This window comes from Sceloporus occidentalis, unplaced genomic scaffold (assembly GCF_023333645.1).
Source record: "Sceloporus occidentalis isolate IW3139 unplaced genomic scaffold, rSceOcc1.0.p SCAF_3, whole genome shotgun sequence".
NCBI lineage: Eukaryota > Metazoa > Chordata > Lepidosauria > Squamata > Phrynosomatidae > Sceloporus > Sceloporus occidentalis.
In genome coordinates, this window is record NW_028316983.1 from 223442472 (window position 1) to 223460064 (window position 17593).

The 17593-nt window shown below is 39.8% G+C and overlaps 1 protein-coding gene across 1 annotated transcript; it reads left to right on the forward strand.

Moving 5' to 3' along the window:
• The first annotated feature begins 4584 nt into the window (after nucleotides 1–4584).
• DCSTAMP (dendrocyte expressed seven transmembrane protein) lies at nucleotides 4585–17253 on the forward strand. The gene is made up of 3 exons (XM_089517817.1): nucleotides 4585–5610; nucleotides 13631–13957; nucleotides 16756–17253. Exons 1-3 carry the CDS (start codon nucleotides 4585–4587, stop codon nucleotides 16837–16839), a joined length of 1437 nt encoding a protein of 478 aa, XP_089373943.1. The 3' UTR covers nucleotides 16840–17253.
• Nucleotides 17254–17593: the final 340 nt, after the last annotated feature.

The window sequence follows — 17593 nt, forward strand, 5'->3', positions numbered from 1 at the left end:
CTAGTTACATCATGAGTGCGCCATTGGCATACTCAGATGTAACTGGCGTGGCGGAAAAAGAACCCGCTTTTTGCAGATTCTTTTTACTCTGGAGTGAAGCCGCACGGTTTGGTGGCTGCGGCTTCCCTCCAGAGGAAAAAAGGCCGCTGGCAGGCTGCCCTTTTTGGGCGGTCTGTCCCAGGCCTTTGTTACATTTACCACTGTAATTTGTGCATTTATATGTATATTTTGCCACTCGGGATTGATATTCTTGTCTCTCCAGAAATCAGCTAGTTCCAGGGAGCTGTGTTAGTTGTAACTCATTATTTCCCCTGTCTGGCCTTATCTGTCTGTCTGTCTGTCTGGTAGCATCTATTCTACTGGCAACTGAAACTGGAAAAGGTCAAAGAGTTAAGAAATTGCTATCCTCATTCCATATTTTTTGCCTGGATTACCTTCCTCCTCTGTGGCTGCTATTTAACTAAGAAAAAACTAGAAGCCAGGTGTCAGTCATAAGGCCAATTTGGCTCTGAAACATCATCATCATCATCATCATCATCATCATCATCATCATCATCATCATCATCATCTCACTTACCCCACAAAATTGGGACTCAAAGCATCTTACAATTAAAAAGAACAACACAATTGAAAACATACAAAAGTGAACATAAAAATATAATTAAACAATATACAATATCTAAATCTTTATTTAATCTTCCATTCAACCAACAAGTTCCCTTTGTGCAAACTTTCTCATGTTTATCACCATTCCAAGGTTGTCACTTGTCTGACTAGTGGTGCTTGGGGGCATCCAGGTCAGTGAGACCATGAATCCACTCTGGGTTTTACTCTGAATTTCAAAGGTGGTCTCCCAGATTGTTTAGACTGAAAACTTTAGTGGTTTCACGAACCCATTGACATGTAAGGCATTCCTGTTTCTGACTCATTAGGCAAGTGGGCTGGATGGCTGGAGTGATTCACTGTAAACTTATTTGTCACAATCAGTCAGTCCTTCTCCACAGACTTAAGAAGTACCATGGCATGAAAAATCATCATGTAGCTTCCAGGAGAACATGTAAGTAATCCTCAGAATAATGCCATTAAGAAATGTCTAAATGGGATAATAATAATAAGGAATTGTTTAACAATAAGAAATAAGTATGCATGGGGTTTCTCTCTATCCTCATTTTCTTTTCTGGTCAGGCTGTACTGGGGGTACTAACTGGGCAATGTCCACAGAAATGTGACCAGGATTATGAGAGGTCTGGATATTCAATCACATGAACAATGGCTGACATACCTGGTCACATTCCCCTCAGAGAAGAGAAACCTAAAGGCAGACAGGATAGCTATCTTCAAGGGTCGTCACACAGAAAAGAAGGTAGGGAACTTCTTTGTTTCTCCAGCAGGCAGGACTAGGATCTATGGGTGGACATTTCAGGGAAACAGATTTCAGCTAATGATTATGAGAGAATCTACAATGTTCAGTAATGGAACAGGCTGCCTTAGGAAATTATGTCTTTTGCCAGAGGTACTTGCTGGAATTCAGGCCTGAATTCTGTTGTTAGTCCTAACAACAGATGCCCCATTGAATCAATAGGATTTACCTATGGAGTTGAATCATCATTCAGCAATTGGTTGACTGGGGTCTAATCTGCACTGCACTAATCAAGCAGACACTAATGCCCTTTTGCAGACCCTCCCTCCCTGAGGCCTGCCATTAGCAACAGAACAATCCACATGCAAATCACCCCTGCCTTTCCAGGTCACACAATATATACCCAACTCATTTCCAGGCAAGCATTCTCTGAAGATGCCAGCCACAGATGCTGGCAAAACGTCAGGTAGAAACATGGCCACATAGCCTGAAAACCCCAGAAAAAACTAAGGATGCCGGCCATGAAAGCCTTCAACTCCACTTTAGCCTAGGTGTTTAGCTCTGTTTTGTTTTACCCTTGTTGTAAGGTCCCTTGAATTCCATGCTGGGGGAAAGGTAGGATATGCATTAATAAATTAAATTTAAAAACATTTAAGCAGAGCCTGGACAGTATCCTATATTGTAAATACCAAACTAGGCTGGACTGTATCGGTGATGGAAATTGTGCAGCCCTTAAAGATGTTAATGGGCTGCAATTCCATCACCGTTGGCTATGTTGGCTATGGCTGCTGGGAGTTGCAGCTCATCAACATCTAGATGGCTGCACAATTCCCATCCCTGGACTAGATATTATCCAAGATCTTTTCCAACTCTATAGTTCTGTCATTCCCTTTACTGGTGTCATACAGTCCCATGCTATATATGTCTAGTTTTGAGCATATTCCACTGTGATCAATATGTCTTACCTCCAAGTAGGTTAAGCAACAGGTGTAGTAGTGTTTTTGCTGGTAGCAGGAAAAGTGGTCAATGCATATTTTGTTCACACTAGCAGCATTGAGATGACAATACTTTAATAAAGTCATTGTGAAGCAGTGTTATGACAAGGCTAGCCCTATAAGTGATGTTCACATCAATTAATCTTTAGCAATGAAACATGTCTTGAATATCTCATCAGATAATGCCTGAAATGAGATTAATCTTTGGTGATTTAATTATTACAGCTGTTTACATATTGTCATGCTTCAATACGTTATGGACTACGCGCATAATGCACACAACTTTTAATAAAACTTCAGCATCCAAAAACAACAGTGGCAACAATATATCTTAAAACTCTGTGACTGAAACCATTCAAAGAGTGCTTCCACCAATGGAAATAGCAACTATTCCATGCATTGGTAGTATGACCAATGTGTCACTTTGAGACCAGTGATAGCTTGTGGCTACCATGTCAGTAGGGTGATAAATCCATGGCAGGTTTTATTCTTTAACTTTAGAGGAGCTATGCACCTAAAGAGTCAGTGTGGCATAGTGGTTTGAGTGCTGGACTAGGACTCTGGGGTCTGAATCTCCATTTAGCCATGGAAATTTACTAGGTGACCCTGGGTAAGTCACACTCTCACAGCTTCAGAGGAAAGCAATAGTAACCCCCCCCCCCAAACAAATCTGGCCAAGAAAATCCCATGGTAAATTCACCTTAGGGGTGTCATAAGTTGAGTCAGAAATAACTTGAGAACACACTGCAGTAAATGTACTGAACACTGCATTTACATTTATTGCGTGTGTCCTCAAGTCATTTATGACTTGACTTATGACGACCTTAAGGTGTGTTGTGCATGTGTATCATATACTTTGCACTGTGGTTGTGCATGATGTAATGTGCATTGCATGATGCACCTAGTCATTGATATGTATTGTACAACCACCTTGCATGTGGGCTGTATAGTACATGCCTACATGAATGTTTTTTATGTTTATGCTATGATAAAGGGATAGGGGACTGAGTCCATAGTCTGCCACCAGAGCCATATTTGGAGCCTTGTCACTTTGGTAGAACCAACATTGCCTTACAAGTCTTTCTCAAAGGTCACTAGAGAAAAGCCTTGCTTTAGGAACTCATTTTGTTTTCCAAGGCACTATTTCATCCTAACACTGGTATTAACTGCCGTCAGGATGGGATTCTGGTGGTGAAGGAGTGGAGATGGCAAAATCAAGGGCAACATCTATAGGAAAATTATGGTTTTTCCTTTCCTTGTATCTATTTTGGAGCCAGAAAAGGTATAAGCAAATAAATAATGAGGAAAACTGAAAATAAGAAATATGCATAGTCTTAAGATGTGTGCCTATATAAATATCTATCTCACTTGGTGGTAACCTGCTGTTTTTGAGCTAAAATCAAAAGATAATGTTAGCTGTATAAAATGATATTTGTTAAGGAAAAAGACTTTTATTACAGGACAAAATTGGAGAAGTTTATCTTATTTAATTAGAATCTGATCGATTGTGTTGTGTTAAAAGTCTAATATGCATATAAATCAGTTCTGCCTCTTTGGAGAATGGATTCTTGTGATGCTGAAACAACAGAAGAAATGAACAAAAAGTGAAAGCTTAAGTTTCCAGTTAAAAGATAAAATAATGTAGCTGATCTTTTTAAAATATTCCTTTTTTTTTTTAACATTCTAAGAATAGAAAATAGGAATGCTCCACTGGTATCTAAGGGTGGGGAACATGACTGCAAAATCCACTGCTGAATATTTGTGCTGAATGATCCTCTTCCTTCTTTCATGTCTTTTTATACTGAACAGCAAGCTGGATAATCTGCAAAGCAATCAGATGACTCATTTTCACCATGAACCCAATTGCACCAAGCAGCCATTCATTGCCATGTATCAGAGTATGCCATGAAAGGTTCTAAGAAGATAACATAAATTCAGTGGAGTTACCATGTAATATCATATTCAAGCTAGAACACAATTCTGCTTGCTTCTTTCCAAGACAAAGAGTCCAGAAAAGGGGATTGCAGATTGTGGTAGCATCCAACCAGCATTGTCAGGCCAAATAATAATAATAACTTTGCTGAGTTCTGCTAAGACACAATCTACCCATCAGGATCTCACTTCACTTAGAACTGAAGTATAAATTCCACAGAGAACTCAAAGGCACCTCTGTTTTGACTGTTTCCAGCTTCAGTCCCCATCGTTTGAGTTACAGTTATCCTGAAGAAAATGGCCTATTTTGCTGCATTTACTCAGCATGTATGGAACATTTTTGTGGCTGAGAAGAAGCCCGGTTGGAAGAATCTATTGTTTCTGTTTGCAGTCTGCAGCTCTGTCAGTTTAATAGCAAATGTGCTCCTCTTCCTAGCTGGTTATACTTTACTAACAGAGTATCCAGTTTCTGCTGCAATAATATTCATGCCTCTTTGGGTTGTTCTTTCCATTAGTTTGTTCTTCTTCAGATACCTGCGTTGTTTCTCTGCCCTCTTCTTCCTTACCTGTGGGATGCATGAAGGAAGAAACACCCTTGTTGCTGCTGGGACAGGTGCAGTGGTTGCAGGTAATATCCAAAATATTTTCTACAACCTAAAGCAGCTGGCAGATAGTGTCACTTGTATTCTTGAATCCCAGCACTTATCCTTTCTCGATGAGTACATTAAAGCCATTTGGTGGATTTACAATCAGAGCAAGGCCTTGAGCAACCCACTTAAAGATATTGTGGAAGTGAACGACAAACTGGATGTGTCTTACTTCGTTTTGGATGAAGGCTTGAACCTGAGGCTGAATAAGACAAGACTGGGCATCCAGAATGTTGTCAACCAGATCTCCTCTGTGCTAGCACTTCACCTATCTTTGGCCAAGAAAGTGCTTCCCCTCCTGGGCACTGCTTTCATTCTTCTTGGGACATACCGCTTCCTTCAGAAATTCCTGGGTCCTCACACGATCAAGTTCAAGAATACTTACATTACAAAAGAGTTTATTAGATACAATGAGCAGCAGTGGCAGCAACAAAAACTTTCAGTCCTTCCCCTCAGTAAAGAAGAGAGAAAGATGTATGCAATGGTCCCGTCTTTTTGCCAAACATACAAAGAAAAGAAATGCACGATACGCTTTTTTCTTCCTGTGCTTGCTAACCTTTGCATTTGGATTCTCTTTGGAGCAATAGATTATTTGCTTTACTGGCTCATTTTTTCAGTGAGCAAGCATCTCCAAGATTTCCCTGAGCTCGAGGTCCATTTGAAATTGTATTACCATGTAAGTATCTTAGCTACAGTACCAGCACTTTTCTATAGCAGTTATTGCTTTGGACATAAGTTTTCTGAAGAATAAACCTATGCTAAAACACATTTTAGAAGATTTGAGAGAGTGTGGAACAGGAAACACAGGATTTTAAAGCTCTATAAATTAAAAAGATCCTGTTTATATATATATATGTGTGTGTGTGTGTGTGTGTGTGTATCTCAACCATCTATCAGATGGCCTTATTGTGTGTTCAATGTCCACAGAGAAGAGACTTGAAAATTTGGAAGGTACAGTTGCTTGGTGGTGGACTGCTGCTCCTTTGAGTAACTGCAGTAATGAAGAAATGTTTATTGATTAGCCCTTAGGCCATTTCAAAATAACACAAAATAACGCTAAAACAAGTAAAACACACCATAAAATCCTACAGAAATTCTAAAGCAAATAGAAAAGAACTAAAATGTAATAACATGGACTCTAAAATGTATATAGAGTACTGTATGGCAGTAACTGCAGTAGACTGCCTTGGACAGAAAGAAAAAAAACCCTATGGGGCATTACTTCCATGGCTGCAGGAGTAATGCAGTTTGACAGCGCTTTAACTGCCATGGCTCAGTGCTATGCAATCCTGGGATTTGCAGTTTGCTGTGGCACAGAGCACTCTGACAGAAAAGGCTAAATAGCTCACAAAACTACAAATCCCAGAATTCCATAGTATTGAGCCCTGGCAGTTAAACTGTGTGTCAAACTGCATTATTTCTGCAGTGCAGATGCAACCCATGTTCTCACAATCCTTTTTCCCAGTCATTGTCCCAGCCTTGAGGGTTATGATCAAAAAGTTATATGTAGGCCCCAAAGTTTGATAGTTATTATTTATATGTAAATAGTTAGTAGTAATCAATTCCATTTTTCCATTAACAGAGCCATACTATATGACAATGATGTAATGAGGCAACCTCATTGTAATTTTCCTGTTATCTCAATATGTAGAGCAGTGTGACCTCACTAGACAGTGGAGGAGGAATGCAGTACCTCACGCTCTCATATGAGTGTTGATGCCATGATGGAGTAGCTGGGAGGAGTGGCTTGGAGCATTTATAAAAATTTTTTCTAAGTAACTAAAAGTATAGGGCTGAATCCTCTTCATTAGTTTCAGCTAGAATAGAGCAACTGAATCAATTATTAAATGGTGAGTCAATACAAGTCAATTGTATTTTAATGGCTCTTTAAACTGGAATTTACAATAGGATTTAGATTGTAGATTTTAGTTTCTTATGAGAAATGGAAACACAATTAGTAACTTTTAAAAAGTGCAACTATAACTGCTTGTGGCATACCTCAGAACTACAATGATAACTAATTATATCCTTAAAAGTATGAATGAATGAATGAAATTTTATTTCTAGACCGCTATTCCTTGCAGATCACAGCGGTTTACAAAAACACCATCAAAACCAATACATAGCCCAACAATACAAAAACCCACCCATACCATTTAAAAACAATACAAGGCAGGGCTTTTCTTCTTCAGGCAGGCAGTTGGAGCTAGCCTGCCTCTCTCTCCCCAAGACGGTGGCTGAAGGGAGGGTTTGTCTTCTTCAGGCAGGCAGTTGGGCCAGACTGCCTCTCTCTCCCTCAAGACGGTGGCTGAAGGGAGGGCTTGTCTTCTTCAGGCAGGCAGATTGGAGCTAGCCTGCCTCTCTCTCCCCAAGATGGTGGCTGAAAGGAGGGCTTGTCTTCTTCAGGCAAGCAGTTGGGCCAGTCTGCCTCTCTCTCCCTCAAGACGGTGATGTAAAGTAATGCTCCCAGCTCTGACTTAGGCCCAGTGATATAAGATTTGGAAGGAAAAACTTTAGAACAGGTTGAGTGGGGGGGGGGGGGGTATGCCTTGTAGTGGCTGCTACCATCACCATGTTGCTGTAAGGATGGAAATTATCAATTCCTAAATTGGAAAATGGGGTTTCTAGCAGTCAGGAAACTGCATTGGGAACAATAGTAGACCAGTGAGAACTATGCACAATTTCCCCCAATATTTGAATAACTAAAAGAGCTGCAGAGGAATTATGCTGCATAGAAAAACACACCAGTAATTTTCTTCCCATATAAAAAGCCTCTTTTTGATGCAGAAAACAGATTCCTGTGCAGATTCTTTTGTTTTTCTACAAAGAAAGCAGGACTTTGGGTTTTGTTTTGTTTTGGTTTTTGCATAGAATCTCACATGTTTTTCTACACAGATGAATTCCTCCACAACTTTTCAGGGCATTCGAATACAGGGGGAATACTGCAGAGGAATACAAGGACAAAACAACCATAAATATTCATTCCCACACGTAAGGACAAACTAGATGGGATTTACATCCCTATGTTGCTGGCCATAGAGGAACAATGAGTGCATCTGTCTGGATCATTACTAAGGATTTCAAGCTGATTCCATCAAATCCATAATGGCTTGCTCCAGTTCAAAGAGGAGCCACGGTGGAACAGTGATTGCGGGTTCGATCCTGCAGAGCTCCAGGTTGACTCAGGCTTCATCCTTTCTGTACCTGAAGATGGAAGGCAGATCTAAGATCCAATTCATCCTCTTTTTGCTGTCTCGTAAAGTACTTTACTTGTGGGTTTAAGACTTTTGCTTGAGCTTGAAGTTTTCAGAGCGGTTTATTTTGGCTCAGTGACTAAATGTACAAGATGATTTATGGATTTGTACACCTTGCCAAAACAACCTGCAAGATGGAACCCTGAGAACCTCCTTATGTAAAGGACACAACCCTTTGGTAACCTTAGGAACCAGAGGATTTCCAGCAGACACCAAGACATTTATTTGCTTTAGTGGCATTGCCCAAATTCTTTCCTCTTACATTAATTTCTTTGCTTCTCAGCAGGTGCATTTCCTATTACTTCCTCTTAGAGCTGGTTGTGCTGAGCAATCTTTTTTTTTCTTTCTCCCCTAAAGAAACCATTTATCCAAGAAGCAATTATAAGAAAACTCAGGTGTTGCAGAAAGTGGGGCATTTGGGTTCACCAGCATAACTACTGCTTAGCGTTCAATTACAACTAAACAAGAAGGGATTTAAATAACACCTGCTGCTGTGTAGAATGGATGTAGAATGAATTTTTTCTCTTCCCATGTGACTGTCAGGTAATTTATTGTTCACAGCAGAAAACTTAATTAGCTATCTATCTTCTATCAGTCTATGAATCAACTAGTCAAAGGAACATAAGAAGTGGCCTTATACTGAATCAGACCATTGACCTATTCAGCTCAGCATTGTCAGTTCTGATTGACAAGAGAAATCTGGGTTTCCTGGATGGATTCTTCATCCCAGCATGTCCTGCTGTTCAAGCCTTAGCCAGGGCAGACCCTGCACAGTTTCTGAGAACATATGAGGTTGAGTATGTTCAGAGCAGTATGGGATTATCTGTTTGCCTGTCTGTTTCTACACACAGCCACAGGCATGCACAGAGAGAAATTGCACTGCAGTACATCATAGGAAAAGATCAATGTTATGCAGAGAATATGAGATTTGCCTCCATGCCCAATCCCTTATTCCCCCATTTAGGACTTGAAAGCATATTCCCATTAATACTCCATAGTAATTTCAGCCCTTCTTCAGATGCAGAAATGCATCTGGGGCACTTGAATCATGACTCTAAACTGTTTTTAACTGGGGCAAGATGTGAAAGAGAGTGGGTATAAACAATTCTTATATCTCTCCACTGAGCAATCACAAATACCCCCTACCTATCTAGAACGAATGAAAAAAGATGGCAAGATATCAGATCTGTGGGAATGAGAATTTGCTTTCAGCAATTAAGCACTAAAATCCTCCTGCAATTAAGCTCTAAAGCTCTCTACTATAGTTTGAGGCACCCTGGTAACCATTAAAGAAATATATGGCACGGACCAGGTCATGTCTTCATTGCAAAAGGCTCCCAAGCTACATAAAATCTAAAGCACAGCAGCTCTCCAACAATTTAATTTTCCATTTTAGTTTGTTTTTCCCTCTGCAGACAATACTAATGCTTGTAGTCTTGAACATTCTATGCTAGATGAAACAAATAAGAACTTGGATACATTACTTTTCTAGACTACATCTCCCAGCCACTATAACTAATGACCATGCTCATTAGGGGATTCTAGGTGCTGTAATCCAAAAAGGAATGCTCCCCAGCTCTGAACAAGAATTTCCTAAAGTCTTTTATGTCCAATACACTGTGTCCAATGGTGGTCCAGAAGTTGTTCCCAAGAAGTAACAATGGGTGTGATGGAGATAACTAAATCTTGTTGTTTGTCCCATCTGTACAGTTCTCAGAAGCCTACAATTTCTCAACTCAGAAATCCCACAGTCTACCTTAAAATCAATGCTAGGGCTATTTTGCAACATTAAAAGGAAATGAATTTCATATGATTAAAACAGATATTTGCCATTCTCGTTGTCCAGTCAGTGTGGAATTTTCCCTTTGGAGCTCTTCTCGGTTTGTACAGGGTTTTACTATCCTGAATTATTTACTGCCATCAGCCTTCTTGAAAACAGTTAGCTATTTACCCTACTGGCATGCAATTGATGAACAAGTTAAAATAGCACTAGCCCTTTCTAATATCAGTGTTTGAGAAGTATGGGTGCTTTCTATGGTTTCCATGTATTTGTCACATTTGTATCCCCACTGTTCTTTAAGGAGCAGGAATAAATAGGGGGCTATGCTCACTTATTTCTGCCCAGCAAACCCATGGGGTAAGATAAGGTCAGTGACAGCCATTTGTTCAAAATAAAATTCATAGGATCTGAATCCAGGTCTCCCTGGCCTAAGCCCAATCCTAGGTCTACACTATCCCTTTACTGTTAGCTGCAACAGTCTATTCTTTAACTCTGAGCCAGTTCCCAATTAAAAATAACATCTTGAAAATAATGGTAGATTCTTCTTTAGTCAGGGGCATTCACTAGGAGGATATGGGTGGGGTGCGGGTCACACTGGGTGACACCCCAAGGAGGAGGTTATACTACTACACACCAAACATCTGCCTTTTGGCAAAAAGAGGCTGTAGCAATTGCCTGTGTCCCTTTAAAACACTGAAGAGATTTATTTATTTATTTATTTATTTAGGTATTTATATCCCGCCCTTCAGCCCTAATGGCTATCAGGGCGGCTTACATTTATTATTATTTTTAACCAGACAGTTCCCTGCCCGCAGGCTTACAATCTAAAAGACACGACACAAAAGGAGAAGAAGAGAGAAGGAGAATAGATGGTGTGAATAGGGTGAGGTTCAATGGGAGGAGAAAGGAGAGGTCCCAGTGCTTTTAAAATTAAATTTTAATTTTTTTAAAAAAATATTCTTTTAAAATGTTCTTTAAAAACATCACATCTCACTAAAATTTAACTATAACTACATGGAACTATCTACATGTAAAAAAAATTTAGGCTGTGCATATGATATTGTCATTTAAAGATAAACTGTGGGCCCTTAGTATCCACTGGGGTTTGGTTCCAGGGCCTCCAGTGGATACCAAAAATCAGTGGATGCTCAAGTCCCATTAAATACAGTGGCATAGAAATGGTTCCCCTTATATAAAATGACAAAATCATGGATTGCTCTCTCTCTCTCTCTCTCTGTGTGTGTGTGTGTGTGTATAATATTTTCAATCCATGCATGGTTGAATATCTATATAATATTTTCAATCCATGCATGGCTGAATCTGTGGATAATGAATCTGTAGATACGGAGGGGTGGCTATAATTTTAATTTGGAGCTGTTTATGTCACAACTATTATCATTACATTCAGTGAGATATGGGGATATATGGGGATTACGATTTATGATTTATGCTTTAATGATTTACATCAATACCAAAAACATTACTAAGGATTCTGTGTGATGTGGTGTGGGAGGAGGTAAATGTGTGTGTGCGCGATGGCACCATGAGTTACCGCACTGGGTGTTGCCAGCCTTAAGGATACCACTAGCTCTAGTGCTAGGGAAAGAAACTAGTGTGAAATAAAATAGCCAGTATAGTAATGTGAGGAACTAACTTGAAATTAACTATCTAACAATGCTCTTATAACAAATCCTAATGTGGCTACTCTAGTAGTGGTGTTCTAGTTGTTCAATCTGAAGAAACACAAACAACGAAGAGCTACAAAAATGCAGCTGATTTTTTTTTTAAAAAACAAAATCTACAGTGCCTTTCATATTAGAAAAGGCTGACATGTTTGTGTCTGTTTAGATTAGAAAAAAAGATGACTGTGAGAGGGATATAATAGAAGACTATGCAGTTATGCACACTGTGGTAAGAACTGACAGATTTGTTCTTTCCCTCTCTCGTCATACTTAATCTCATGCTTCACTCTGTGAACTTACTTAGCAATAAATTAAAGGTAGGGAAAACTGTAATTCTTCAATTCATAATTAATGTGTAGAACCCATGAGGCATGTCAAATAATTTTTCATTACACTATTCTATTCATTTTTGCTATTAAAAACATCATTCAGTTCATATATTCACTATCGATCAAAGTCATGATTTTTTTTAAAAAAGTAATTTATTGTGTATGTGTTTGGTTCTCATATTTCTGACTTTCTTCAGTTTTTTTGTTGCCTATATTCTATTTTCCCATAAAACTGCACACTGCATCTTTCTGGAACATTTTGATCCGCTGGTGATCACTACTTCCCTTTCTTAGTTATATCAGTTTGATACCACTAACTATCCTAAAGTTTTATTGGGATTTGTAGGTTAGTGAGGTATTTACACTTTTTGGGTAGACAGTTGTAGTACACTGAACTACTGACCTTAGTTTCTTATTAACTGGGATTCCTTAGGATGTAACTGTGGCAGTTACATCTTTATCAAACAGACTGGAACCTTCTGGAAAAATAAAATTATATCTACTCATATTTGTATCATACATGCACGTGGGATAGTGGAAGCAAGCCCATATATATCTATTCATATTCAGAAGTCAGCCGCAGAACAAATGTAAATTGAATGGAAGGGGCTCATTTGGCTCAAATTTTAATTTATTCCAAACAGATGCAAATGTACACGCCTAGAATTTGCCATTAAAGAACAAGGTGATGTTGGAGTGCTTTAAGATGGTGCCATGCAGAGGGGGGACATACTCTGCTGTGGGGCTCAAAGAGGAATCTAGCTTGTTACTGTTTGAAGACTATTGCTATTGAAGTGGAAAGAGATACGAAAATGGGTTGGGGCTTGGGTGTATAAAAATGTTTGCAATTTTTTTTTTAGAGTTGTGTGCCTGGTTTCAGGGACTTTCCTCCAGGAAAAATCTGTGGACATAGCTAGAGTTTCACTCGGCATGTTTCTTCTTCTCTGACACATAAGAGTTAAAGACCTTCTGATAGGAATCGGTCTAGAATGAATCTGTAGAAGGTCAGTTTCAAGGCCTGGCCTGGGAAGATATGTAAACATCTGGTCAGGAATGTTAGATGGATGGAAAATTCTTCTGTGTTAGAATGTACAAGTGCTGAACCCATTTTGCTCACATTCTTGTCTGTCAGAGTGGAGGACAGAAATGTATTTCTTTCAATAAAGTTGTATCCTTGATTCACCACTATGGCCTTCTAGGTTCTCCTAGAATCACTAGGAAAGGCAATTTTCCTTGACTACAAGTAAGACATATGAGTCCAATCCAGCAGGGCTAATTCCTCTCAACCAAGTGCTGCATCTCTAAGATATTTATCTAAGGAACACTAATGCTTAAGACCAGAGAAGGGCTGAACAGCAATTAAGAGTGTTGTTAATATCTTGTAGCACAGAGAGAGTTACAAAGTGTGGCCATCAAGATATTGCTGTACTGCACCTTCCAGCATTCTTTACCATTGGCTATGCTGGCTAGAGCTGATGGGAGTTGTAAACCAGCAAGAAACAGAAGACTGCACCTTGAAACAACAGAAGAATAAGTGCAAAGGAGCCTAGGAGGAGTTTCACCACTGACTTTGTATATCATATATTAGGTGTTTTGCAAGAGAGATCAATACAAATCACTTTTATAATTTATTTTTCTTTCTCTTATACAGAAAAATGCTGATAAATTCATCTTCAATATCGGGGAAATTGTTGACAACAAGACTTCCTTTGAGATTCCTCTCTTTGAGCATGTCTGTATCCCAGCACCACAGCTCTCCCTTAATGCAACTTGGATCCAGCTAGGGACCATTATTATTTTTTTAACCGTGCTTGGTCTGTTCACATCAACATTTATCCAGCTTAAGATACTGGTGACAACATCATTCTTTCCTAAGACAGACATGAAACGTATTGAATATCTCCATGCAAAACTACTGAACAGAAGATCAAAGCTCTCTGAGAGAAAAATGAAGAGGAAACTAAATTCTTTTGCAACGGTAAATTGCATGCAGCATGAAGGTAGCACTAGTTGAGAATCTAAAATTTAAAACCTGATGCTAGAAACTTGTACAGTGATGGGTGGGAAACATTTGGCCTTCCAAGTATTTTGGATTCCACAACTCCCACAATTCCTTATCATTGTCCACATGGGCTGAACCTTGGGCAACTTTAAATCCAAAATGTTTTTGGGCAAGTCACATTCTTGCCCTTCCCAGTAAGCTCAGACAAAAGTAAAATGCTGAATCCCTTCATACCTTGTGTTCTTCCTCATTAATTACAGTTGCCATCTTGACCTCATGTGTTCTAGTTTTCATCTGTGAAATTTTGAAGGGTGTACCTGTCAAGCCCTAGTACAGTCCAGCCCCCATCCCACCTCGTGGTTACCAAAAATCCGTGGATGCTCAAGTCCCATTATATACAATGGGATAATAAAATAGTGTTCCCTGCATGAAACAGCAAAATTAAAGTTTGCTTTTCAAAATGTATATATTATTGGAATCTTTTCAAGCTGTGCATAATTAGAATCATAGAATCATAGAGTTGGAAGAGACCACAAGGGCCATCCAGTCCAACCCCCTGCCATGCAGGAAATTTAAATCAAAGCATCCCCGACAGATGGCCATTCAGCCTCTGTTTAAAGACTTCCAAGGAAGGAGACTCCATTACACTCCGAGGGAGTTTGTTCCACTGCCGAAAAGCCCTTACTGTCAGGAAGTTCCTCCTAATGTTGAGGTGTAATCTCTTTTCCTGGAGCTTGCATCCATTGTTCCGGGGCCTAATCTCTGGAGCAGCAGAAAACAAGCTTGTTCCCTCCTCAATATGACATCCCTTCAAATATTTAAACAGGGCTATTATATCAACCTTAGAATCATAGAATCATAGAATCGTCGAGTTGGAAGAGACCACTAGGGCCATCCAGTCCAACCCCCTGCCATGCAGGAAATCCAAATCAAAGCATCCCTGACAGATGGCCATCCAGCCTCTGTTTAAAGACCTCCAAGGAAGGAGACTCTATCACCCTCCGAGGGAGTGCATTCCACTGTCGAACAGCCCTTACTGTCAGGAAGTTCCTCCTAATGCTGAGGTGGAATCTCTTTTCCTGGAGCTTGCATCCATTGTTCCGGGTTCTGTTCTCTGGAGCAGAAGAAAACAAGCTTGTTCCTTCCTCAATATGACATCCCTTCAAATATTTAAACAGCGCTATCATATCACCTCTTAACCTTCTTTTCTCCAGGCTAAACATCCCCAGCTCCCTAAGTCGTTCCTCATAGGAAATGGTTTCCAGACCCTTCACCATTTTTGTCGCCCTCCTTTGGACACGCTCCAGTTTCTCAATGTCCTTTCTGAATTGTGGCGCCCAGAACTGGACACAATATTCTAGGTGGGGCCTGACCAAAGCAGAATACAGTGGCACTATTACTTCTCTTGATCTAGACACTATACTTTTATTGATGCAGCCTAAAATTGCATTGGCCTTTTTAGCTGCCGCATCACACTGTTCACTCATGTTCAACTTGTGGTCTACTTGGACTCCTAGATCCCATTCACACGTAGTTTCATTCAGCCAGGTGTCCCCTATCCTATATTTGTGCATTTTATTTTTCCGCCCTAAGTGCAATACCTTACATTTCTCCGTGTTGAATTTCATTTTGTTAGCTTTGGCCCAGCTTTCTAGTCTATTCAGGTCATTTTGAATGTTGGTCCTGTCCTCTGGGGTATTAGCTATTCCTCCTAATTTGGTGTCATCTGCAAATTTGATAAGTATGCTCCCAATTCTGTCATCCAAGTCATTGATAATGATGTTGAATAACAATGGGCCCAGGACAGAACCCTGTGGGTCCCCACTGGTCACTTCTCTCCAGGATGAAAAGGAGCCATTGTTGAGCACCCTTTGGGTTCGTCCGGTCAACCAATTACAAATCCATGTAACAGTTACCTTGTCTAGCCCATATTTTACAAGCTTGTTTGCAAGAATGTCATGGGAAACTTTGTCAAAGGCCTTACTGAAATCACGATATACTATATCCACAGCATTCCCTTCATCTACCAAGCTGGTCATTTTATCAAAGAAAGATATCAGATTTGTCTGGCATGACCTCTTTCTCTGAAACCCATGTTGACCTTTTGTGATTATGGAATTAATAGAATCATAGAATTGCCTTCTAAATGTTTACAGACTCTCTGTTTAATGATCTGCTCTATAATCTTTCCTGGTATTGATGTCAGACTAACTAGTTGAATCTGTGGATAAAGAATCCATGGACAGGGAAGGCCAACTACAGTTGTGTTTATTTCTGTCTCTTAGTGCTGGGCAGGGAAGGGAGGGAGGAAGCAATTCAGACCATGAAGTCTTGGTTGCTCTGACCTCCTGAGGAAAGGAAAAAAGCAAGTACATTCCATTTCAGAACTCACCTTCATTTATCCCACTACCACCACCACTACCACAACCACCACCACCAAACTGAGACCAGCTGCTTGTCAATGGTCTGAAACCTCTCTGTTCCTCTACTCCCTACTAGTAAACAACAGCAGGGAGCTTCCCAGTACTTGTCAGTGGTCAAGCAATGGGGGCGGGGGGGCATCCAACTGGAGCTAAAAGCAGATGTAGAATCTCAGCCACTATCTTCATCTTGCCTAAGAAGGTCAAATAGTCATCCCCCCAAATTTCTTATGCAGTGAATTTAAGCAGAGTGTGAAAATGTAGCTCCCTATTCCTGCTTTGGACAGAGAAAGATGTTAGGTAAGATGCTTGCAATTTTTTTAAAAAAAAGAATTCCTTTTGCTTTCTTCTCAGTTAAATTTCTGGTTCCCAGTCCTCCAGGCAATGAGATGTGCCAGAAAGGAAGAAACAGATGTGGCAGAAGACAGCAACATTTAACAACATAAAGAATATCTTTAAAGAAACCCAGGATTCTGTGAGAAGAAAAAAAACCACACCAGTGCATTTAATTTTTATTACATTGGTGTTATTCATCTCTGAATCATACATCATTCAGCACTGCTATACTTAAAGCGCGCAAACTTGTGCCACTGAAATAATAATCTCTCTATAATTGACAGATTTCATTCAATACTGATTTAGTCCACCTTTTTTGCCTTCAGTGGCAAAAACACTGTGGCAGACACTGATTTCTCCTCTTCCTTCCTGCTGCTTTGTTCTTATTTCTGCTACTGTTCTTTTGTGTGGGTGGATATTTTCTTTCCTGTTTCATAGCTATTCTCACCCAAGTGTCCTCAGTCCCTCCAGCCACCTTCCACTTCATGTTTTATTTTTCACAGATGAAAGAACTTTAGCTTTAGCTTTCTCCTCATTGTGAATGATGCATATTTGAAATGAAGAGTTTTAGTTTTTCAAAGCCAATTAGGGTTATTTCTTTTCTATCGTTGCTTCTAGTAGTGCTGTAACCTCATCCTCCCCCATCCTTCTTGTGTGCACCAGTGATGATGCTCATGCAAAACCTCCACTTGTCCCATTGACTCACCAATTCCACTACATCCCACAAGGCAGAACCACTATTTCTTCTTTCTCCCCCCCCCCCCCCCGCTTTTTTTAAAATACAATGTTGAGTTTGATCTGGAAAAATCTACAAATCAAATCAGCTTCTGTTCTGAAAATTAATGAAAGGGTGTTT